Source organism: Ziziphus jujuba, chromosome 1 (assembly GCF_031755915.1).
Source record: "Ziziphus jujuba cultivar Dongzao chromosome 1, ASM3175591v1".
Classification (NCBI taxonomy): domain Eukaryota; kingdom Viridiplantae; phylum Streptophyta; class Magnoliopsida; order Rosales; family Rhamnaceae; genus Ziziphus; species Ziziphus jujuba.
This window is the reverse complement of record NC_083379.1, coordinates 45,375,960-45,401,500: the sequence shown is the minus strand read 5'-3', so window position 1 is coordinate 45,401,500 and position 25,541 is coordinate 45,375,960. Positions and strand designations below refer to the sequence as shown.

At 33.0% G+C, this 25,541-nt stretch overlaps 3 protein-coding genes across 5 annotated transcripts; 1 reads left to right on the top strand and 2 right to left on the bottom strand.

Annotated features, from left to right (window-relative positions):
* The first annotated feature begins 4,529 nt into the window (after positions 1-4,529).
* On the top strand, positions 4,530-8,788 carry LOC107406811 (E3 ubiquitin-protein ligase At1g63170). 2 transcript variants are annotated; one of them, XM_016014017.4, is made up of 5 exons: positions 4,530-4,792; positions 5,630-6,484; positions 7,139-7,264; positions 7,343-7,634; positions 8,159-8,788. In XM_016014017.4, the coding sequence occupies exons 2-5, from the start codon at positions 5,838-5,840 to the stop codon at positions 8,345-8,347; spliced, it is 1,254 nt and encodes a 417-aa protein (XP_015869503.2). In that variant the 5' UTR covers positions 4,530-4,792; positions 5,630-5,837; the 3' UTR covers positions 8,348-8,788. The 2 variants fall into 2 exon arrangements, with proteins under 2 accessions (XP_015869503.2, XP_015869511.2); XM_016014025.4 differs by lacking the exon at positions 4,530-4,792 and adding an exon at positions 4,900-5,231.
* A 699-nt stretch (positions 8,789-9,487) lies between these two features.
* LOC107406827 (N-terminal acetyltransferase A complex auxiliary subunit NAA15) lies at positions 9,488-21,063 on the bottom strand. Its single transcript, XM_048470508.2, has 26 exons — positions 20,834-21,063; positions 19,968-20,046; positions 19,359-19,441; positions 19,109-19,258; positions 18,641-18,756; positions 17,481-17,586; positions 16,962-17,033; positions 16,742-16,857; positions 16,248-16,380; positions 15,301-15,378; positions 15,165-15,218; positions 14,980-15,050; positions 14,405-14,459; positions 14,221-14,316; positions 13,510-13,638; positions 13,311-13,393; positions 13,002-13,232; positions 12,219-12,351; positions 12,030-12,137; positions 11,741-11,872; positions 11,357-11,413; positions 11,171-11,268; positions 11,001-11,059; positions 10,800-10,911; positions 10,592-10,692; positions 9,488-10,249 (listed from the first exon to the last, which is right to left on the bottom strand). The coding sequence occupies exons 1-26, from the start codon at positions 20,882-20,884 to the stop codon at positions 10,050-10,052; spliced, it is 2,703 nt and encodes a 900-aa protein (XP_048326465.2). The 5' UTR covers positions 20,885-21,063; the 3' UTR covers positions 9,488-10,049.
* A 619-nt stretch (positions 21,064-21,682) lies between these two features.
* LOC107406683 (DNA-repair protein XRCC1) lies at positions 21,683-25,514 on the bottom strand. 2 transcript variants are annotated; one of them, XM_048470517.2, is made up of 9 exons: positions 25,355-25,514; positions 24,764-25,099; positions 24,470-24,658; positions 23,774-23,885; positions 23,500-23,579; positions 23,252-23,365; positions 22,727-22,813; positions 22,064-22,451; positions 21,683-21,878 (listed from the first exon to the last, which is right to left on the bottom strand). In XM_048470517.2, the coding sequence occupies exons 2-8, from the start codon at positions 25,034-25,036 to the stop codon at positions 22,098-22,100; spliced, it is 1,209 nt and encodes a 402-aa protein (XP_048326474.2). In that variant the 5' UTR covers positions 25,037-25,099; positions 25,355-25,514; the 3' UTR covers positions 21,683-21,878; positions 22,064-22,097. The 2 variants fall into 2 exon arrangements, with proteins under 2 accessions (XP_048326474.2, XP_015869343.3); XM_016013857.4 differs by having other exon boundaries at positions 21,683-22,451.
* Between the last annotated feature and the right edge of the window lie 27 nt (positions 25,515-25,541).

Here is a 25,541-nt window from a genome sequence, read left to right as displayed (position 1 = left end):
TAGTCATGCAGTTTGTTCTTCTGTTATATATATATATATATATATGACATGTAAAGTATTGGCCCACAGCAAGCGAATATATGCCCCCATAACACACATATTATGGAATCAGGAAATGCATTCGTCGATATATATATATATATATATAAAAGAAAAGTGATGCATGCACTTTCTACACATTTTCAAAATAAAAAAGGAAATACTATACATATATATATATATATATGTATATATGATGTAATTATTATAAATCCTTGATGGATTGGAGCTAGTGACAGAAAAAGCTAACGGAGTACTTGTGGTAAATGAATTAGAAAGACTAAAATAAATCAAATTAATGTCACTTATCAGTTGGTAGCTATTTTTGGAAGTAAGTACGTATGCAAAAGCTTCACCCATGGAGAGAAAGCAGAATTGTTACCTGGTTCTGAAACTCTGTGAAGAATGCCAAAATTTGCAAGGAGCAACTTATATTTATTATTTGTTTACCCAAAAAAAAAAAAAAAAGGAAAAAGAAACTTATGTACATATATATATAATTCTGCTGGCTAACCTTCAATGAAAAGATATAGTCTCTGCCAATTCCATTTTGTCCTTTTTTTAACTCAAAATACCCGTACTATGGCTTTTAGAATAATTTTATTTTTGTTTTTTTTTTTTCCCCCCCAATATTAGAGGGTAATTGGATCATTAAAGTTGTGAAAACAATCCGATCATTTTCACCGGAGTTTATAGTATTAATTATTTCACACATCTCCTGGTGTTCCTCACTACTGCTCTTATAATATTATTTCAATTTGCAATGAGTCAGCATTTCCTTGTCTGACTTGGGCCCCATACCCATATTAATCATTTATATATATATGTATGTAGTATACATATGCATGCAGATGAAACAGACGTACACTAGGGGATAACTCTAGTTGGTAAATTTAGATTTTTTTCAAATGAAACATCAAGTTCAAAATATAATATTTAAGGGGTAGATTTTATAAATTATGATGAGCAGCACTATAATCAATTATTTGATAATAAATAGAAATGAATGTCAAATAAGATTTTGGATATTAATTAATTATTTTCTTATTGGGGAGTAGGTTTAGGCAGTTTTCAAGGAAGACAAGGAAAAAATTTCAAAATAGCGCACCAACTAAACCACTAGTCAGTTCTCTCTGACTCCATTAATCAATACATCTGACTTCAAACTCAGCTAAGCCAACTCTGTCACGGAAGGAGGAAATTAACCAACCATAAATAGCGGCAAAAATCCATATTGAACCCCAAACAAAAAAAAAAAAAATTAATTTGTTAATTTCTTTGATTACGCCATTAATTAATTCAACCCTATAGAAAAATTAGAAATACAAATAGATCGGCTAGGGATAGAAAATTAAGTAGAAATGTATACAGCATCAGATTAATAAAAATGGGTTAATAGAAAGCTTCACAATCTAATTTTAAAAAACAATGTTGGCCGATGGGCGTTGTACCTTGATGGGTTAGTGTTATTTACCAAAAAAAAATAATAATAATAAAATAAAATAAAATTGTTGGGTTACTTTTGGTCTATGATTTATCTAATTTTATGACAAGTAGGTATCAGAGAAAATGTTGCTGCGTTAATTGTTGTACTTACCACATTTTGTTTTTTGTGACAGGTGAAAAGAGCTTGATTTGAAGGTGGCAACTGGGCTTTATTCCATAACTCCGTTGAAAGAAACTGACGATCCGATATTCTTTCCCATCTTTATAGAATCGATCTCATATATTATTCCCTAATAATACAACATTAATTAGATTGATGGTCATGTTATAAAACATCTCTAACTAAAGTTAAAAAAGAAAATTCTTTTCACATTTTGAAAAAAAAAAAAAATTATACAGTTTTATTCCTTACATATTATTAGACTGTTTCAACTGACATGGCAAAGCAGAAAACCCACATACAAAACAATAACCACATGCCGCTTTAAATATATAAAAAAATAAAATAATTTTATACAATATTTTTAATATTTTAAATATTCATAAGTCATAAAATTTTAATTATGTGTAAAAAAAAAAAAACACATTTTTTACTCAAATTGTTTAAAAATCAAACACTATTTTATAAAAAAAATTTCACAATATTTTTTTATGAAACTAATAATCATAAAATTTTACAAAATTTTCTTTCTAGCTACAATACTTTTATACAATGGAAATATTCAGTTTCAAAATTATGAACGTTTCTAAAAATATTCGGTGGTATATTATTTTTGAATACATTTGAAACATATATATTATTTTTGGACATATTTGAGACATTTAATCGCATATATCTGAATATGTTTAAAATATTTGTATTTGAAGATATTTAATCGCATACTTTGAATACATTTGTGATATTCAGCTGCATATTTCTAAATACATATGAAATATTTATATCTAACAACATTCGATAGTATATTTCTAAATAAATTTAAAATGTCCAATTATATTTTTTTAAACACAATTAAAATGTTCAATCTTAAACTTTAAAATACAAATATATTTAATTTATAAATATATTTAATGATAATTTAAATGCAGATAAAAATATAAATTTATAATAAAATTGTATAGAACTCATTTGATATTGCAATTAAAACTTTTCAAAGTTAAAAGTTCTATTATAAAAATAGTTGTGTCACTGGTTAACAAGCTATTTACATAATACATATTTATATTATTTATCAATTATACAATTATTTAGATTTTCAAATTTAAATACGTAACTGTAATAATCGAAAAAAAGAATAATTAATTGAGGCATCATTCTTTGCATTTACTATTTCAGCATGTTTTTGGTTTACATTGTAAAAATATTTTTTTAACGGAAACATAACTCACTTTGTATGTATACAAATTTACGTAGAGGTTGATTAGAAAATTTATTTAGGTCAACTTCTAACTAAGCAAAATTAGTGCTCCTCTAATTAACCCCCAAAAAAAAATAATAATAATAATCAGTGCTACTCTGTCACGCGCGAGTTGGTCATAATGATGATATGAAGGATTGGATTAGAAAATAAGTAATTAGAATGACTTACTTCATATCTATTAACTATGACCTTTCAGAAGAGTTCTATTATAAACCCTGAAATTAATTTTTCGCTAAAAGATAGAATATATAATATAATACAACAATTAGTTTTTTCTCTTTCTTTTTTAATAGAAAATTTGGAAGTTTTAGTACAAAGCAAAAGGGATAAGATCATTAGAAAGAAGATAAGAGAGCCAATCAAGGTCTTCCTTTAACCACACTAATTTTTCATTACAAGATTATGCATTGTTTAAAATTGAAATATATGACCAGCATTCAGTTGGCATGGCAAGTATACATATCTAAAATTAATGTAAATAATTGTTATCAATTACTAGATGATTTTTAAAAACTAATTTTTTATTTTATGAAATGATAAATTGTTTTTGTATTTATTCTTGATAAATAAAATTTTAGAGAGTAAAGAACAATATATATATATATATATATATATATATTGGAAGAGATAAATTTATATATACCTGTTAGTGTACTTTTTGATCAATCAAAACCTCTTCCCAAACTATACAAGCTTCTTCATGTAGATGATTATATATGTCTTTATGACTAATTGAATTTTAATGCCTTTAATTTTTTAAATTTTGTAATTTAAGTTCTCATTTTTTCAATAAAGTAATTTAGGCTTTCGGATTTTATTTAACTTTTAATTTTTATGTTTAATAATTATTTTATGTAACTGATATTAAACTATATATAAATGTAAAATATTAAAATTATTTTTAAAATTTTCTATTTTAGTACCCTTTTATTTTTTTAAAAAATCTATACAGACCACCTGAATAACTATAAAATTATATATTATTTCAAATTAACGTATACTAAAATGCAAAATTTTAAAATTATTTTTTAATTTAAAATTTGATATAATATAATATTAATTATTTGAGATGACTATCACGCCATATTAATCAAAAAGTTCAAATTACAACAACTTAAAAAGTCGATAACTTAAATTGATGAATTGGAAATGTAAAAATTTAAATTACAAAATTTTAAAAGCTAAAATACAAAAGGACAATTAACATTTTCAATTTCTTGCACATAAATCTTGTTTAATAGTTTAGTTTTACACTTCTACAATTGATTGAAGTTTTGATTATCATTTTTTTCCTTGTTTATGCTTTTATTTTCTCTAAACAAATAAAAGTTTGGAAAAAAAAAATAGTCAAAATAGGAAAAAATAAAGACATGGTATGACATCAACATGGAAAGAAATTTAGGACAATATCTTATTTCTTTTTTCTTTATCTTTTTATTTTTTGTCATCAATCGATCCTACAAGATCATACGTCCCATAAAACGCCTGAAGATACCCCACCGTTTGATATCTAATTTCCACAAATCGAACGGCCTAAAGCCCAACTACGTTAAGGGGGTCCACACGTCACTTTTATGTCCAAACACATAAACCAAGAGAAGTGAATTTCTACCGTTGGATGAAAGGCACCCACCATGATAGTATCACGCAGGAACATCAAACGGTTGAAGGTTTGTTTCAGTGACTGCCACAGCTCATATCTGATCTGAAGGTTTGAGACTCTCTCTCTCTCTTTCTCTCTCTCATCATGCGAGTTTGCGTGACCAATGGAGCAAAAAAGCTGACGCTATATTTTCTCGAGAAAATTGAGAATCTGGAAAGGAAAAGAAAGTGAACATAGAACCCGTCTAACACTTTCTTGTAGCTGTCAGCTCTTTCATTTGAATAAGGTGCCGAATTTTATTTTTTTTTTGGATTTATATTTTATTTGGGTAATCTTGGGTTGAGGGTTTTTGCGTGTTACGTATGTTTCCCTCTATTTCTTGCGTAATTCGGGAAGTTAATTGGTTTAAGTTTTTTGTTTTTGGAGTGATTCTTGGCATTGGTTCAATTAATTGGTTTGGTGTGGTCAAAAGTTTGGAACTTTTTTAATTTTTGGTATCTTGTGTGGATTTTAGGTATAAGCTTTCTTTCGTTTATGGGTTTTTCTTTTATGTCTTTGATTTTTCTTAATTTGGGTCCTTTTTCTCTAATTTTTTTGCTTTTTTGTTTTTTTTTGGTTTTTATTAATACCATTGTTATTTTCACTCGGTGAGTTTCTTTTGAGGACATTGTGCATTGACTTGTGTTGCACTGCTTCAAGAATCAAGAATAAGTTGAAAATATAATGTATGTGATGCGTTTATACTGATCTTTATTGTATTGTGCATATTTGATTGTGTCTCTGCTAAGCATTCTTTAAGTTGTTCATGAATTTGATGGTGATTTTTGCTGTATATAATTCCTGTTGTATGTTTCAATGGCTTTATAAAAATATTGAACATAATAGTTACTCGTCTGGTTATCTTTAATTATCTTAAATTTGAAAATAATTTTGTTAGTGATGATCTAAAATATTCAGGAAACGATTTATTATCAATGGATGCCTCTTATATCTGTGATCCTACTTTGTACTTATTAAAATGAATATATATATATATATATATATATTTGGCAAATGCATGTATAATGCCGAATTTGGGTGTTTAGAAATGAGAAAATTAATTATAGTTCCAATTCTGGCACAGGTTATATATGCAACAAGCTAATGCTCATTGAATCCTTAAAATTTGTTGGTGCCAAGTAAGAGGAGGTGTTTGGTACAACTCAATTTGCATATTACATTAAGTTTTATATCTGTTGAGAGGGAGAATTTGGGGATATAGGTGCAGAAATCCGGAAAGATCATTTGCCAATCTATGCTTTCTCATCGTCTAATCTGGTTGGTGGACTTAGATGGATGTTCCCTCTCCGGAACCAAATAGTGAGACTCAAACTGATCAACATCCTTTGTTACTGGATCTGATGGAGAATCACGTTATTGACATTACTGGAAATGATGATACTTCATCAAGCTCATCTCATAATGAGCAACCCCCTAGAATGGACTTGACTCGACAGGAGGACAGACCATCAGGTAGTACACATGCTCCCACTTATCAAGCTGCTTCATCTTCTTCAAACAGGTTAAACTCTAGGAATTCCTCATTTATGAGAAGAGGTGATGGACATGGTCGCCGAAGAAGCCCGTTGAATACTGGCCTATGGATTTCTGTTGAGTTAGTTGTCACGGTTAGTCAAATAATAGCTTCTATTGTTGTTTTGTCATTGTCAAGAAATGAAAATCCACAAGCCCCATTGTTTGCATGGGTTGTGGGTTATGCATCTGGGTGTGTTGCAACACTCCCTATTCTTTACTGGCGTTATCGCAATCGCAACCGTAGTAATGAGCATGATTCCACTCAACCTCGTCAAGGCTCTTCTCAAAATAATCCTCCTGAGTTAACGTCTTACACAGCTATCTCAGTAACTCAAGCATCAGATGAGGACAATCACCCCTCAGGAACCAGGAACAACCAAATTGCAGGTTCCTTAAGTGTGCGGTATGTATTGTTCTGCTCATTTCATTTACAAATTGTTTGGTCATGTGTTGCATTCTTCTTACTGAAACATTAATGTTATCTAGTTTCTCTGTAGTCATTCATACTCTTAAATTCATGCTGATTAGGGTGGTGGTTATCCTGATTATGTAACATTCCTTCACTTTCCAACAATATCGATACCAAACTATGTTTCTTAATTTCTTCTGCTTTTCGTTTTCTCTTGATATGTATATATGTGTCTGTACATCATTATTATACTGTTTCAACATAAGAAAGGGCTGGGGAAAATCCCTTTTCCTGTGTCAAATAATAGAAAGGTGACATGTATGTATTGTATCTGGGAAAGAACTTAGCTGTGTGGTTTAGTGTGACAGATGTAAACTCTATGGGAAAATACAATAAGGCTTAACATTTTAGTTAATGGATCCAATGCTTAAACGAATCAAAAGAGTTATCCAAAATATTAAGTAATTAGACATTATAGATAAAAATGGCAGATATATAAAAACTGCATAAAAGTATCTTCATTGGTTCATTGAACGATATAGATATTGAATATATTATAAGATTCTTTTTCCTTTTTTATGGGCAGTGATCCAGACATTCCATATATTAGTTATAGATGGTTTCATTGAAAGAAATTCTGTTTTGCAGACTTAATGGCTTAGTGGACCATTTCAAGATGGCATTAGATTGCTTTTTTGCTGTGTGGTTTGTTGTGGGCAATGTGTGGATTTTTGGAGGTCACTCTTCTCCCTCTGATGCTCCTAAATTGTATAGGTACCTATTAATAGCTCGTATCATTATATTTTTTTGCTTTGACTATGAGTAACCTAACTGTTTTTTGGTACCTTGCAGGTTATGCATAGTGTTTCTTACCTTTAGCTGCATTGGGTATGCCATGCCATTTATACTTTGTGCGACAATTTGTTGCTGCTTGCCTTGCATAATTTCCATCCTGGGCTTTCGCGAGGATCTTTCTCAAACTAGAGGAGCCACTGTGGAATCTATAAATGCTTTACCAACCTACAAATTTAAGGTAAAGAAAACTAGAAATGTAAATGGTGAGGACAATGATAACGGAGTAAGCGAAGGTGGGATCTTGGCTGCTGGGACAGAAAAGGAGCGTATAATTTCAGGAGAAGATGCGGTGAGTAGGTTTAGTACCTTATGATCATGGCCTTAGAATAGCAAACATGATGTGAATTTTGATCCGGTTTATACCAGAATCAAATGCAATGACTTGTTGAACAGTTACTGAACTTTTGGAAATTTGACCTCAAGTTCTATACCTTGCTAATAACATTCCATCAGTCTTTTATGTTGATTAATGAATATAATTATGAGCATCTTCCATTTGCAATGTCTGCATTTGCACATGGGTTATTCATAGCTTGGTTTGTGTAGTGCATGAAAGGGAAGTTCAACAAGCTTAGTTAATTGTTTAGGTTGACATGCTAGTAAATTAACTACCACTTAACTAGGATATCTGAAGTAGGAATGGTATAGGAAAATTTAATTGCTATATTGAAATAGGAGTAGCTAAAAGTTGTGAAGGTTACATTGTTGCTGTTGTACTGGTTTGATAGTTGGGAGCGTTTCTTATTTTCATTTCATTTTTGACTTTCTGGACTTGAATTCAGCCGGTTATTTTTCCCCATCAATCTGGTGCAGGTTTGTTGTATTTGCTTGGCAAAATATGCGGACAATGATGAGCTAAGGGAGCTACCATGTTTTCATGTCTTCCATGTTGAATGCGTGGACAAATGGTTGAAAATCAATGCGTCATGCCCCCTCTGTAAAAATGAGGTTGGTGAGGGAGGCAGTGCTTCACCAACAGCTAGAGACTCCAGCCAGCAATAGGGAGAAGGGAGGATGGAATGGGTCCAGCTAAAGGTGATGCATGAACATATGAGAAACACTGATTTTATTATCCCCCTGAATTCTAAGGTTCCTGCAAACTAGAGGTGGATATGGCAGATTCAAATCACCAGTCATCAATATCGTTTGGCAGAGATGGAGCTGAGACTGCTCTCTCGGATGATTCGGACCCAAAATTGAAGAGGGATATTCGGATCAATATTTGTATTTAACTTTATATATAATATTTGCAAGTCCCTCCCCACCCTCCCCCACCAAAACCCACATTTTGACATAAATGAAGCCTTGTGTAAATGGATAAAAAAATTTCTCAGTTTCCTCGTCTTTGATGAACTAGATTGGTGAAGATGTCCCAATATATTTATATACATATATATTTGCACAAAATACCTTATAATATATCAACTAGATTGAATGCCAGGATTTCCAATGCGAGTATTTTTGTTTTATTTGTTTGAAAGTTAAAAGTTGTCTTACGGGCGCCTTCCTTTTATTTATTTATTTATTTTTTTACGGAATCTTCATTATAGTTGTAGATTAAAAAAATAAAAAAAAATTACAAAGGAAAAAGTTTATACGTTGACCTCTGAGCCTGAAAAATATAGGAGCTGTTAATTTTCAGAGGAGACATCCGTCACCCTTCTTTTGGGCTTGAAAATGTAACTACAACGACGATGAATGATTAAATATTGACCAATTGCAACCGCTTTTCTTATAAGATCGTAAAATCAGCATTGCTCTGAGAGTGTTGAAAAGCTAGCTCTCTTTTTTCTAGAAAAACAAACAATTCAATTTGAATTTTAAGGACCACAATTTTAGCTTTACAAATTAACGAGCCAACTTTGGAGCATATCAATAGCATAAGTATTAATATTTCCTCTCAATTTTTCATAGCATTATAGTTTAGACTTAAGAAAATGAAACATCACCTAGCTGGTACTTAGAATTTGAGAACAAAACGTAGTACATGCAAAATAACTCACAGTGGTATCATGAAAAAGACAGAAGGCTCCATTACAGTCGGCATATTCTCATTAATTTATCCCATAAATTAATCTAGCTGACTTACAGAATAGAAGTAAATCCATTCACTCTTACAACATCACAAAACAAAAACACAACTTGCTCCAAATCCAATATATATTGGCTGCTGTATGAATTCCTAGCAAAATTTTTCACATAATTCAGTTTTATACATAACAATTAAGTCAATTAAATGGGAGAAGTACAACATGCTCCGGATCTCTATGCCAACCGGATCTAGGACCAGTACTAGAAAATTTAAAAAAAAAAAAAAACACGAAAATTCTGTAGCTCTTCCATTGACCTAGTAAGTAAACTCAAATTTAGGAGCAAACCCCAATGAGTAACCTCATCTAAGACCTCACATTAAAGTGAGCAAATAAAAAATAATTCAACTCTAAAAACATGACGAAAAGTTGATTATACACATTTGCAAAAGGAATTCATTTCACAATGGCGAGGTAGAGCTGGTGAGATAAGAAAACCTGATTTTTTTCCAGCAAACCAATAAATGGAATCACCATAACTCGCAGCCCTCTTCAGATGACCTGCAACCGACTCTTCTCTGCACAAATCCTTCTGAGCTGTACCTTGCTTCTGATACACCATTCAGACACAATCAAGTTTCGAATGATTTCGCTAAAGATTGAATCATCTCTGTTCAGATGGTAAGCTCTTTAAATGACTCAAGTTTTCCATTTGATGCCAGGGAATCTGCATTTTGTACACTTGAATGATTCATGCTACCATTTACAGCGTTCTCACTTTTCTGGTTGTATGCAGAGTTGGCTGTGGCAGAGCTGTGGATACCCCCAAAGTATGTTGAGTAGGGAAAGTACTCGGCACAACGCTCTTTCCATCCTATAAAATAAAAGAGCATAATTAAGAGGCTGCCTATTAGTTTGAATCAAACAAGCATAATTTTCAGTTTCACAATTTCCATTGCATGTAAGAACACTAAGTCACATATAAGATAAATAAAGTTAACCGTAACAAAATTTTTATACATAACCCACCAAAAGGAATTTCAAGGTTCACCTGCTACAACTTTGACATGGGGAAGTGGATTTTTTTGATACATAACCCTGGAATATTTTTACTTAAGGTGCAACAGCTATACTATACCCATGGAAAACCATGACTTGTGGAGATATTCAAATATAAAACCATGTACGGAAAGCAATGGTGAATTTTCGTACTTACTTAAACTAGCAACATGATCAACAAGAACGGTTCCAAGGAGTTTGTGAACTGTAATGCAATCTTTGAGTTTCCATTCCCTGACTGGCCCAAGTGCTCCATTTCTGAAATAACCAAAGATGTTTAGCTTCAACAGTTAAGATATAGAGCCATGGATTCAAGAAATCAATAGAATTGAGAAAATATAAATAATATATCAAAAATGTATTACGTTGGCACCGGGTTATTTGTTGACTCTTCGATTAACTTAACAGCCTCAGGTTTTTTGTCAGGTTGCAAAGCATAAAGCATTTCTGCAGCTGCAGCTCTATGCATCAAGGAATCTGCAAAAGCCCAAAATAAGAAGAATAAACCACAATTACAAATATTAGGTGTTATACACCAGACACCAGTGAATGAGGTTGACACTTACCTTGATGTTTCTCTAAGTAAATCTTGTTTGCCTCAATCAGTGATTTCTCATTCAATTGACTGGAGAAGAGAATAAAAGAATAGGATGGTCATTTATATTACCAGATACAAGGTGGTATACAAGAGATAAATATAAACAGATAGACGGGGGCAAGCCATTTCCAAGAGAACCTTATTGTGGGTCGCTCTGCTTCCAGGACACTCCAAATTAGTTTCTCAGCATCAGTAACAGGAGCAGCCATCGAGTCCACTTTATGAAAGAATTTGATCTATAATTTATGAAATTTACAATAAGTCTTTACTGGAATAGAATCACACCATACATTGATACAAACAAGAAAACAAAAAGAAACATACCAAGCAGCGATGTGAATCTGGGTGTTCAGCATTCAACCTTAGTAGCTGCTTTACGGCCTACATTCAAAAGAAAGGAAAACAAAAAACCAAGATAATCAGTCCAAATAAAAGTCAAATTATAAAAACACCACCCCCAATTATAATAATAAAATATCAATAAACGGATTTAACAAGCTAAATATAAAACATTAACTATTGCTTGCTTTTGAACATTTATTTAAAAAAAAAAAAAAAAAAAAGGTGTTTAGTCGTTTTGTTGATGTGCAGATAGCATAAGCATCCACATGCTTAAATTACTTGGTTACCATTCAGTTGAGTTGGCTTTTGTACAGCCTCTAAACATGGAAGAAAAGTAAAACCGCCCGTGTTTAGACACAAGTTTACCTGAAAGGCAAGCAAAATCTTCTGTCTTCTCATATTTACTTCAAAAGAAAGCAAATGTGTCTCCATAGAATCAGGCGAGTTTTTCTGAAGCAACTTCAAGTACTTTGTAGTTTCTGATAGTGGATCTTCAATCTGAAAAATGCATGTCAACATGAGACAGGATAATATTTTTCTTTTTTTCTTCTTGATGAAAGACAAAATTTTTGATAAATTGGATAATATCAATATAACATCAGAAATAACCTGTCTTTCATCAAGAAGCTAGAAAGTAACAGAATTGAGAAAGAACCTGCAATAGCTTTTCCCCATGGGGATCTGGATCCACAGGTTTGACATTTCGTTTCCCCGTCTTAGAAACGCCGCTAGCATTGGATTCTTCATTTTTTCCTTCAGCCTCCTAAAGGAATAACAAATATTAGGATGAAAACCATTCAAGCAGAAAGACTTCAGATAAACAATGAAGACAAAACTATAATACTTTCTTAGCCCGAGCTTCTGCCTTTCTCTGTTTTTGTCTCATTTTCTTTTTCTGAGAAGGAGGCAACTTGGATAGATCATCATCTTCTTCTGCTGTAGATTTCGGAGGTGAATCATACAACTTTATATAGCATCTGAAAATTTCAAAAATCCAGCAATCAGAATAATCAATATATATATATATATATATGAATCAAAGGACTACATAAGGTTACATGCCAAGGTAAATGAATATAAATGGCATAAGATAAATAAATCCCATGCAGAAATATAATCTACAGTAACTGCCATTTGCTCCTCTCCAAAATATCACAGGGCATTATCTAAGAAAATGGAGTCATACGAACTAAGTTGGATCAGGATTTAATATTCTTTCCTTTTGAACAACTTAAGTTCCAACTTGGAAGTAATGTCTCAGGCACTAAATCAATCGGTCATGCATAAGACCTATAAGGACAAATCATAATAACTCACCACTCCAAGAACTCCAAAGGAGGCATACTTTCAAACCATGAAACTCCATCAAGGATATTTGACAGAACAAACTAAGTTTCGACTTGGAAGCAATGTCTCAGGCACAATCAATCGGTCATGCATAAGACCTATAAGGACAAATCATAATAACTCACCATTCCAAGTACTCCAAAGGAGCCATACTTTCAAACCATGAAACTCCATCAACGATATTTGACAGAACAAACTAATACACAAATGCATTGGTAACTAGCATCCAATCATGAACTATCAACAATCTAATCTACACACCCTAAGTCAAAGGCTTCACCTGATTGCACCAGCTGCTGCTTTGTGAAAATATGCATGCGAATGCAACCGATCCTGAAATTTAAGCATTTCCACATAAGTACGTAGGGTCATTTTCCTCAGGCAGTAAGAGTGGAAGTCAAATTGGTCTTCTGTAATATCAGCATAGTGCTTCTCCACAGCTAAAAATTTCTTCAAAGACCGACCTAGATCACCTTGTCGGAAGTAACTTTCACCAGAAGCAAGCTCATACCTTCAAAACATAAAAATTTTGAAGCTTTCATAAAAAAAAACTAGTTCAAAAATTAATAGATAATAAATAGAGACAAACCACATGCACTGCATGTCATGAAGGTTGTTGTGCTGATCTCCGTCTTTAGTGAACAATACAGCAGTCTTTTCTGCTAAAGCCACCTTCAATTGAGGGCAAAATATGATGTAAGGTACACTCAATACAGTGAGAAGCTCTCACTACAGGCACAAGCAACATTAATGAACAATAATATCAACAGTGAAAGGAAGCTTTAAACCTGATCGGCCTGCAGCATACGCTTGACACATTCACTGTTTATGTAGCGATCTGCAAGATCCATACACCTAGCTTCGTCAGCCAATGCAGCTGCGGCAGCCAAATCACCAGAATGCTTTAAAATCCGGCTCTGCAATCAAAAGACAAGTGAAAACTATTTTGTTAAGTGCACCAACCATATGGCTTTTCATATATAGAGGGAAATAATCTTTAATAGGATTCAAGAGATTTTTTGGGCTCTGTACATGAATTATATAAGTTTGACAATATAAATTAGCACCAAAAGATGCTAAACCAGCCAGTCTAAATGGTGGAAGTCCTCCAGAACTTAAGATCTCCACAGAACAAAAATAATCATGAATTTATGAAGGTCAAGCCATAGAAGAAAAACCAAAAAGCAGAAACAACATCTTGCCATTGATAACAAGTACTACTCTGAACCCATGACATGAACAAGGTTTACATACCAAATTTATCAGGAGAACTATTTTAGAAAAACATACTTACACAATAGATATTTCCTTCATAGAAATTCTCACGTTAACTTCAATACCAGTATCAATAACAATCTCAATATCTATAAAGATAGCAGTTATACAGTAATTTTATCAGTGCATCATGCATCTCTAAGCAAATTATATTAATTATCTAAACTCTGACGGATGAATCATGAGAAAATATAATCAGAGTTCATAGACATATTCAAACCAACCTTGGCAGAATATAGATCAATAACAGTTGGAGTGTGATCAGTGGCCTCATCAATTTTAGAGAGAGCAATGTCATACTGTCCTCGTCTGTCATAATGCTGCATCAGCACAGAATCTCCGAATGTAAGCAAATTCCAATAAAGAGATAAGAGGGGAAAAGCATACGTAAAATATGAAATTGCCAACCTGTGCCAATAAGAACAAAGTCCACATAAGCGTTGAAGGAGGCTCTTTTTCTGCTCTGTACCCAAGAAGGAAATAAAAACAATACACAATCACCAAGAAGAAATACAAAAGAAATCTTAACCATAAAACAATGTCAAAACGTATCAGTTCTTAAGTGAAGTTAAGAACAGTCATAGTGACTACTATGCTAACTAATTCAATAAAATGCTACTCAAAAATAATGAGGCAAGTATTGGTCATAACCATAAGGTTGTCTGGGTCATATGGTGCATGAACATTAAGATAAATCTGCAAGAAAAACTACATTTGAAAGCAATTTGACATATTTATAATATATCAATTAGTAGCTTACAATATTATTACGAAACTGTCAATACATAAACAATATCATGGATCAATTTTGAAATAGAAACGAAGCAAAAATTGTCTTCTAACTGAGAAAAAAATAATGATGAAACATGCATTCAAATCTCCAGACAGAAAACTCCTCTATTCATTTTCCATGTTGGCATAGCTGATAGAAAATATGTTTACAAGTTCAACAATATCGCATATAAGTCACTACCATATCTTACCTCCCAGGGTAACAACCAGTTGTCCTAATTGAATTTTCCAACTCAACAATAAGTTGCTCCAGAATGTCCGCCTGGAAAACAGTCAGCATGGCATAGGCACATTTAGTTGACATTTCCACCCAAAATATTATAGTCCTCTACATGCATTAAAGAATAAATAATTTTTTAAAGGAAAACAGATTAACCTTTCCAGGGTGATCATACAAGGGAGAAAGATCGGAGAATAATGAAGGAACTCCCTGAAAGCACCAAAATGATGAGTTGTGATGCATAAAGACTAGAAAGACAAGTTAGAATAGCATAAAATGAACCATCAAATACCTTGGTAAGAAGAGGCCTAATATAATTGTCTGCTGCTGCTCGAAATTTATCACCATGTAGAAAATCAAGTGGTATTCTCTGATGAGGGAAAGGAAGGAAAGAGAAAACACCCAAAATATTGTTTATGTACATTCTTAAAGTCAATCATTCATTTTAATAAATGATAACATAGATGAAGATAATGATGGAACAGTACCAGCATGAATCAATAAAAAAATTTACAGTTAAACTTTATCGCTGCACTCCTCATCTACAGATTATTCATATTAATATATAATGTATGCTATAAAATGAGAAGAATTGATATAAGAAGAAAATTGGCAGCATCCACAAGTAAATTAATTTTATGTGCACCACAGATGTCAAACTCTGTTCCAACAGTTTCATTAACTCAGTTCTTTAATCTCCTTTGATTTATGGACATCTACATACTTTAAAAATTGAGATTAGTTGACAGAACAAAAATTATCTAAAAAGGATGAGGAACAGAGTGCAAAAGAGAAAAGGAAATAGGTAGAAAATGGAAGTCCAATCCTATACTGACAGATCACCAAAACGTAGGAATATATACGAATATTAATGTCCTGCTTTCTTATGTAATTACTCAAATATTTTCAATTACCAAATAGGTGAGCATTTTTTCACTGAAAACATTGCTCCATCTAGTTCAAATAAATGTCTCTAAATTTTAGCCATTAAAAGGACGGTTTCCAGCATGGCATGGAAACTAATACAACATAAAGTGCACAGAAAATATACAGAAACAATGTCAAACACTAACACTGACGATTGAAAAAAAAAAAAAAAAAAAGGAAAAGAAAAAACTTTACTTGGGCTTTAAATCTGCAATAATCTCAGACAACAAACATAGACAAAACATAAAATTTCCATTTGAAAGAAAGAAACAGAAAATCTGAATGAATATTTCAGAAAAGATAATCTATTACCTTGACAGCAGATGACCAACTGTATTGCTGCCTGAGTGATTTGTACAAGTCATCTAACTGTTCAATTTGATCAGGAGAATATTGGGCATTTTCTGAATAGAGCCCTACACATTTTTGCAGGCCTTCATAATATCTGAACATTGTGAAGCCAGACAATATTATTTCACTTCTAAAGACATGCACATAAACACAAGAAAGTGAAAGATCTGTTTGCTAACAATATGAGCATATTGAGTGGTAAAAGGGAAAAGATTAAACAAAAAAAAAGGTCAAAAGCACGAGGATATGCCAAGTGATATATATATTTTTTAATGTTTTTATAAAATGACTAAATTGTTACAATTTTTATTTTTTTTTTTTTTTTGGGGAAACCACAATTTTGTCACATACGATATGCGTAAAAGAACTCGGATAACATTTTATCAGCTCAATCACCACGATAAAATTCAGCACAATCGCAAATCTATTTTCAAAACTAAAATATAGCACTTTACCTGTAATTGTCAGGATTCATGGACAGTAATGCCCTATACAGTGTCGCAGCTTCTTCAAAGCGACCAAGCTTTACCAACAGAGAAACTTCTTGTTCTTTATAAGCCAATTTATCAACCTATAAATACACGGACAATAAACAATACTTGCTGAAGGTTATCATACTCCAACTTAAAAGTTCTACAGCATGACTTTACCAGCAAATATGCAACAAATGCTTACTATTTTTAACTCTTTCTTCTGCAACTCCTCAACTGCTCGCTCAATAGAACCACATTCCTCTAACAATGATATCTGAACAAAAAAATTAATATATGGCTATCAGAATCTTCCTATTAAAATGATTTATATAGTAATAAGCTAGAAAAGTTGGCTTCTGGCTTGAGCAGTTGTATCATCTATGATACAGTCAAAATAGTTAACTAGATGCAATTAATTGCTTGCAATCCCATTTGTATAAAATAATATCAATGGAAGACAAAGCATTGAAGCAACAAGTAAACTTCTGCTTCAGTCAAAACTCTATTTAACTAAAACTGATTTAGCTCTGGTAAATTTAACTTCTGACAGGTTTAGGATTAGCATAGCATTTCAAAGTCAAGAAGCAGCTTAAATACCTTATTAACTTCTGATATATGTCTCCACATGTTTGGAATAGTAAAACCCATTCAAAGAATTGCATCAAACAAACAAAAAGGGTATCTGGACAAAGAATGATGTATACAGGACCAGTTAACATACCTTGTATAAGAGCATTTCCCCATGTTCACAACGTTCATTATCAGGAGGATAATCATCTTCTAGTGTTCCCTCATACGCTTCTAGAATTTCAACAGCTTTTAAAGCACTGAAAATGGAAAATAACAAGAGAAGGTATTCGCTCAGTTTACCAAACAAAACGTCAGAAACCTAAATAGAATACAAACAAAAGGAAATATATAATTCCAAATTATCAAAATTAACTACAAAACCATAAATACAAATGCTGCCCAACAGAAGAGACAACAAACCAAGTAGTGTTGATAGAACTCAAATCAATCTTACACTAGAAGAAACAAAATCAAATTACAAGATGAAAAATCTTCAGGAACTGATACATCTACAAGTTGCCACTGGTAAGTGAAGCATACGGACACCATGCCATTTTTTTTTAGAGAAAGCATAATGATAAAGTGCCAGAGGAACACTAAATTTCCATATTCCACTAACTAATCTTCATATAGAAGTAACTTCAGTTAATAGTCTCTATCAATGTTTAGATTATGATTTTGACACATAGATGCCTATCACAATCACAAGTAAGGGCCTTACAGTGATGTCAAAACATATTGATTCAATTATAAATATCACACTTTTCGTGATCTTTAGAAATAATAAAATTATTATTTAAAGTCCAAAAGCAGCTAAAACTTCCATCTTTTAGAAAATAAAGAAGATTTTTTTAACAATATGTTCCATATTTACATTAAGTAAGAAAGCATACAACTGACATTCAAATAAGATAATTAAAGATTTCATCAAATCTTACCACGTTAACAACTATTTTCTCCAACCTTTAATTTTAGAGTTCTCTTTTATTACTTAAGAGACCCTCCATATAACTGAAAAGTGACAGAATAGAGTAACAACCCCTCTGAGGGAGGAAATTAGCAGTATCTCTTATACAGTATTTTATTGCTTTCAACAGCAAGAAATAAAACTTTAAAGTTGGTATTCCATGTTGATTATGTATAACAATTCAATGGGAAAACACTGGACTTAATATGAACTATGAGTTTACCAAATAATGGGGGTAACCATTAATGAACGAAAAAATTTTCTGTCATCACCATAGACACACAAGAAGAAAAAACCAATATACATTCACTTTTAGTTTTATAGATCAAAGGATCCAATCATACTTTGAGTTTAGATGATGAGCAACAGCAAAGCCAATCCAATTCATACGATGGTTTGGTTTGAGTGTGAGAAGTTGTTGTCTTGTCTCAACAAAACCAGTCAAATCCCGCATTTGAGCCTGTAATACAAAAGGTAATAAGTAACAACTGCTCAAAAGCCTAAAACATATCCCAAATAGAGCCATACTATTCAACAATATGGAATTGACTGGTGCACATTGACTATAATGATATTTTCTGGCTTTTTTTCTGATCTATGTTCTAACAGCTATACGTAAGGTCAAAAGAAATAAAAACCTCTTTTATTTTTCAAAAGAGTGACACCTTACTGTCAGAAATCAAAAACACATCAATCTCATGCATAAAAAATTTAGAACAGAAAAAGCTAATCTACACACGTTCTTTTCCCTTTCTTTTTCTAGTAAGCTTTCAAGCAACCATAACTGAAAATATCAGAATCAAGAAGTGTACTTGTAATAGTGACAGGTCCCGTAATATTTCAATATTATCTGGATCTATCCTCAGCGCATTTCTATAGCATTTGATTGCCTCCCTATATTCTCTGTCTGACCGGTAAAGAAGGCCATAAACATGCCAGCAAACATGACTTTTAAGGTCATTCTGCATGGAGACAAGAAAATAAGCTTGACAATATATTATAAACCAATGGTTTTAAGAATAAAACCTATGATACCAAGAGATTTAGAAGCATAATCCCAACCTTTAGTCCTAGACGGACAAGATCATAAGCTTCAGATTTACGGTCCATGCAATTTAATGTCAACCCCTTCATTGATAAAGTTTCTGACCAAGTTCAAAAGTCCATTAATATTGCAACAAGAATCACAAGTTGAGTCAGAAAAATCATTTAAATCAAAATACATGTCTATCAAGAAAGATTTACATAAATCTGGATGGCTATGTTACACTTCTGACATGAATCATTACAGGGAGGGAGGAAGGGAGGGCGGGGAAGAAATGATCTATTGCATTACCAAAACTAAGAACTGGTAAAGGAACAATTCTAAGAATGCAAATAAACATAAAATATATTGGACACATTTTGTATAGAATGAATTTCTTATCTTCATATGAAAATTTTACTTATAATCCGTAACCAGAGAATACATTATAAATAACAAAATAGAAGCCATAATTTTTCTTTTTTTTTCTTTTTTTTTTTTTGTTTTTTTTTGGGGGGGGGGGGGGGAGATGGACAAAAATATTAAATGAAAACTAACCGGATAACAAAATCAAAGATGACACATAAAATGTAAAGGGTTGCAAAATAAGGCAATTCTAAATTAAGCATTGCAGATGTAAAAACTACCTCCATGTTCAGGAAACTTTTTCAATATAGCATCTGCTGCCTTCAGCCCCTTCTTATACTGTTTAGTTTCATAAGATTTCTGCAGAGTAACAAGACAAACAAGATTTGATTTACAATGGAGAAAGAAAAAAGTATCTAAAAGCTAATTTATAAAGATTATATTTCCAACTAATATCATGCGATGATAATAAGACAAGTTCCTGCATTGACTAGAAGACATAGCTATACTGCAAATAAGTGAGCTATCAGCTGAATTGACCATCGTGACTGGACCTACTTTGCCTTAACAAGCCAAAAGCAGGATCTTGCATAAATAAAATAAAGAGAACGTACAAACTAACAACTTCATTAAGCTTCTGAAACCAGTAACCACATTGCATCAAACTGCCTTTGAATGAGAGTCAATGTTTCAGATACTACCCAGCTCAAGTCAGAGACTAAACTTTAATAAGTGAGAGTTCGAAACTTTAAATTTTTTTCCCGAACTAGAAGAACAAACAAAGTCCAAGCCTTTAAAGACTTCGTTATGCTTTCTCACTCCGCGCTATCTCAAAAACTCGATTCAATTCCATAAAATTAAGCAGAAACCAGTTTGACTTAACCATTCATTTTATGCGCAAAACCAAAACGAACCACATAGAGCCCCAGTTTTAATAATCAAAATTTTATCAAATTCATCCAGCATTTAAGCATCGGAACTGAAGTAAAGCAATCAGAACAAAACAGTTAATCGACAAACATCTAGGGTTTTATAATATTCGAGGTATAAGGTAAAGAGAAAGTGAGTGAACTTCGATCTGGCAGTGATTAAAAATGAATAAAAAGCAAGAGAGAAAAGCAGAAAGAGCAAAAGAATCGAAGCTTACGACGATGAGCTTGAAGAGGTTGGCCTCTTTGGGAGGCAGCGAGGCACCCATTGTTGCAGAGAGAGAGAGAGAGAGAGAAGGTGAAGTGGAAGAAAGAGAGAGAGTCGAAGGGTAGGTGTCTGTGTGTGTGCCAAGGCTCTTATGAATATGAATAAATGAAAGGGCTGCGATGAGAGAGAGAGAGAGAGATAGAGAGAGAGTGGTGGCGTTTATCTGCTGCAACCCTACTGTGAAACAAAGAAAAGGAAGAGAAAAAGAGAAGCAACTTCTATATAATACGTGAGTAGCCACACCACCACACCTCTCCTGTTTGTGTTTGTGTGTGCGCGTGTGATTATTTCGGTCATATGGGTTTGTCTTTTTTATTTTTATTTTTTATTTTTTACTTCTATTTTTCTTTTTCTTTTTTTAATTTCAGTGTAAGTAGTTTCATCGAAATTATATTGATTGGAACTTCTTTAAATATATATTTTTTTATTTTTAACTTAATAAGACTTTAGTAATTCATTTATTTTACATTATAAAACAAAATAGGATTTATTTTTCTTAATATTATATATATATATATTTATATTTTATCATTTATAATAATTACCTCGCTCAGTGCCTGGAGTCTCAAACCATGACTTCTTTTTTAATATTTTATCATTTACACTTTCCTTAAAACTTCTTTTTTTCTTTTTTTCTTTTTTTTTTTAACATCAGAAATACATGTGAAATCAATTTTTTTGGATTGCAAGCAAAATGATTTATAAAAAGGGTAACATTTGCCTTTATCTGCATACAGCCAACGTTAGCATTAATTTTTTCATTGCGGTCTTAGTCGTGTCAAAGGACAACAATGAGAGGTACCCAATGGCGACATTCAATTAAGAAAGACCACCAAAATAGTAATGTGAATGCCCTGTAGGATCAGTTGCATACAATTCGTCTGTTTCATTCCCTCCATAATAATAAAGAAAAACCTCTGAATCTGACTTATACTTGGACTGGGTCTCATCCCTCTTGAAGTTCTGTCAACGTAGGAGATAGGCTTCCAAAGACCCTACATTTTTCAATGTTATATGCCTTCTCAAAATGGGGGAAATAAATGTTTTTGTTGTATTTTTTTCTTTTCTTTTTTCCCTTTTTTTTCATATTTTTCATTATATACAAGGGGGGGAGGGAAAAAAACCAAAAAACAAAATTGGTTAGATTGGGAAATTGTGGATTTAACAAAACATTGCCTGCCTTGCAATCTTTCAGTGTCAGGAGAGACTTCATTTCAGTATTTATGGATCTTAGAAGATATGGTATTGTATGCAAGGTCAATTTCCTCTTCTGTCATTTCCACAGTTTCATCACTGTCATATCCTGCTGTACCACCGCCAGCACTTTTAATTCTTTTGCCATCTTTCTTCTGTTCATCACCCTTTGGCTGCCTTTTGTTCTTCCTTAATGAAGTGTCTTCTAAACTACTAAGTTCCACCTCATAAATTCGTTTGCATTCCATAGCATGTCTACGAAGATTTTTCTTAGACATTGATCCTGTATTATTATCTCTCACACCATCAAGCTTTGCCAGCTCCTCAACCACACGAGGCACGAATTTCCACTCCTCGGTTAGTTTGCAGACATCCTGCATATAGATTCATCAGAAATAAAAGGATTTTGGAAACAAAAATAAATTTTTGCGGTCGTATTCCAATGAATTTGGCTTGGTACGACTCTGAACTCAAGAGCACCGACCAATTTTTGTCACATAAGTAGTTAAAGGTTCAACTGTCATTGCATTTTTCTTACCATCATTGTCAGGTGCCATGACATAAACCGTGCCAGTCAGTAGACGTGCCAATAGACACTATAAAACAAATGGCAAAATAATTTGCCTGAATGACCACAAATTAATGATACCTGCTTTTGTTCAAGAGACTCGATTGCATCTTGTAAACAAGTCAAAATCCCTTCAGCCGCTATTTTCTTTATCTCACTTGGCTCTGGCTGCAGAAGGTAAAAGGCAGACAACAGTAAGATTTATTCACGAAACACTAGGGATGATTTGAACGATTCTTTATCTCAACCATATATTTGAATGATTTGAGAGAGAAATACAAGACAAGCTTTAAATGCTTCAAAAGATATTTCAAAGTTTGAATTATGGCAGACCGAATTTGTTGAGAAAACAAAACTATTCTGTGACACAATGAAAACATCATAAGATCAACTAACTATATAACATAGAGATACATATAATAATAAGAAAGATTTACAAGCCTGGAAATTTTTTCCATCACAGGAACTGATTCCTTGAAAAAGTGTTTTATTGAATGATGAAAAAGCCTATTCAAACTACATGCATAATTTATCCTAATGTCACCGTGCATTTGTATAGTGTATTTCTGCTGGGAGAGAGAACTGGGCCAGTAGATGGCCACTAACCTTTTCTTCTTGACTCTCAAGCCATGAGATTGTATTGTTAAAATCGTCAATGGCCCACTTCTTCACTTCAGAAGGAGAAAAGTACTGTTTTGCAGCATTAGGAGCTTTATTCAACTACACAGAGCCAGAAACAGAGAAACATTGTTATGTATAAAAGTCATTGCATCAAACTCAGTCACAGTGCCATCACAAGGAGAAGAAACAGTAAAGCTGCACTCGTGCAAATGTTGTACTACTAAGAAATGTACCTCTGCAACTCCTGAGGTAATTGGTTTTGAATATGATCTATCTTGCTTTTGAGATTTTCTAGGTGGGGATGCTTTTGGATCTGTAAGCCGTCAAAGAATTCAAAACAAAAGAATCCCCTTAAAGGTGAGAGCCCATTATATTTCAATTACCAAATTTATAAACAACAAAGTTCAGTTTGATATGTCATTTCCCATCCATGAAAAATTCGATTAGCTATATCAGATAAACACCCTCAATGAGTTTTACGAAGTTATGCACTGGAAATTACATTACCTAGGTTGGTTTTACAGGAACTGTCACTTCTACGCCAGGGTTTCCCAGCATGCATCAGGTAGCTTTCAATATCAATGAGCTTCCTCTGTGAATAACACTCTGATATCCATTCCTAACATGTCAAATAATCAAAATAGCTTAATTAGTTCCTAATTAAAAATAATTGTAGCAGCACTAGCATATTAACATTGAGCATGATAGAGAAAAATATCAAGCTAATATCACACAGTATTTGGTCAACAACAATCCAATAAAACTGAACCTAATGCAACATCCCTGGAAATTAGCAATTATAACCTACTCATGGATGTAAATCAAGTAGCACAACCAATGGCTATCTTGAGACTAGAATTTTCAAAAGAGAAAGTATCAAGAAGCAGTTTTATTAGGCATTTACAAGTAAGCACTAAATCCATTACAAAAGAAGAAGCTCAGCCGTAATTGAACATCCTGCCTTAATTGTCTAGAAAAAGTGGATCCCTAATCTCCATACAACCATCCCCACGGTCCACCCCACCCCATTAACCAATGGACTAGCCTTCCCCAAATCACTCATACCAAGGAAGCAATCATTCATGTTAGCATCAGATATTGATCAACAGCAACGCCAAAAAGCCCATGAAGAATTATTAAATATAATAAGTAAATAATTTTACTAAGCATGGAAAAGAAGGTAAAATGGAAAAGACAAAAAACCTTTGAAACAATAGTCCCACAATCTGCCTCAACTTGTCGAAACTTTGGGGTGTTAGGAAATGCACAAATCAACAGCGTGCATCCGGAATTCCAGTCAGGCTGAAATTCTGCTCCCATTTCCAGAGCTTGTGATCTCAAAATGCTACGCTCAGGATTAACAAAACCTGACAGTACAAATACTACCCCTTCCTGCCAAAAAGACAATTACAACACTAACTTAGTTTAGGTAATTCAGAATAACAGCACCATGCAAATTCATAAAACCCCCCTATTCCATTCTTATATGATTAGTACCAGAAGCTTGGAAAAGTTTGTAGCTGCCGAACTGGATGCAGAAGTCTTGCTATTCTCCTTGGCAGATGTACTTCCGGACCCGGTACATTGCTTACTATGCCCTTTGGCTTGCTTAGTATTCCCACCACCATTACTTTCCTCACCTTGAGAAGCACCAGCTTGTTTCTTTCCACAAGACTCATTTTCATTCCCTTGACAACTCATCCATGAAGGAAGATTTCGCTTCCCAGCATTCTTACCAGAATTTCCAGGACTCTTCTTTGAACAAGACATGTCAGAGACCCGTCGACACCCCAAATGCTTCTAATCACTTAATAGGATTTCTCATACCCAATTCTACAAAAAAGAAAAACAAGAATCATATACAGAAAAATAAGATGAACTAAAAATTAGATGCTCTCGTAATTTTTGATGGGCAACTAATACAATTAATTTAAATCATTTATATACATATATAAAAGATATATATATATATATATATATATATATAAGGCCCCGCATTTTAAATAATGGCCCAGTAGAAGAAGAGAGGATAAGAGAGCGTGAAAGAGTAAGCCAGTGCAACATGCAATAACAGGGGGGGGTGTTTACCTTAAGGTTTTGGGCATGAAAATAGACCCTAAAGCGTAGAGAAAATGATGGAAAACCGCAGGTAGATTCTCTTTCCTTTAAGAAGTCGTGAATACCAGGGCGGGTTTCAGTTTCTGGGTCCCGAGTGCGGAATCTGGGTTCCCTTGGGTTTTACTCAGCCCGAGTCTTTTTGGTTCTTTTCACAACT

Coding starts and splice junctions, on each gene's coding strand:
- LOC107406811 (XM_016014017.4), top strand. CDS start 5,838: ATGGATGTTCCCTCTCCGGAACCAAATAGTGAGACTCAAACTGATCAA. Junction 6,485..7,138: donor GCAGGTTCCTTAAGTGTGCG/GTATGTATTGTT, acceptor TCTGTTTTGCAG/ACTTAATGGCTTAGTGGACC. Junction 7,265..7,342: donor GATGCTCCTAAATTGTATAG/GTACCTATTAAT, acceptor GGTACCTTGCAG/GTTATGCATAGTGTTTCTTA.
- LOC107406683 (XM_016013857.4), bottom strand. CDS start 25,036: ATGTCTTGTTCAAAGAAGAGTCCTGGAAATTCTGGTAAGAATGCTGGG. Junction 24,659..24,763: donor CAAACTTTTCCAAGCTTCTG/GTACTAATCATA, acceptor TCTTTTTGGCAG/GAAGGGGTAGTATTTGTACT. Junction 22,814..23,251: donor TTGAGAGTCAAGAAGAAAAG/GTTAGTGGCCAT, acceptor TACCTTCTGCAG/CCAGAGCCAAGTGAGATAAA.
- LOC107406827 (XM_048470508.2), bottom strand. CDS start 20,884: ATGGGTGCCTCGCTGCCTCCCAAAGAGGCCAACCTCTTCAAGCTCATC. Junction 19,442..19,967: donor AAAGTTTCCTGAACATGGAG/GTAGTTTTTACA, acceptor GAACTTGGTCAG/AAACTTTATCAATGAAGGGG. Junction 15,051..15,164: donor TGTATGATCACCCTGGAAAG/GTTAATCTGTTT, acceptor ACTGTTTTCCAG/GCGGACATTCTGGAGCAACT.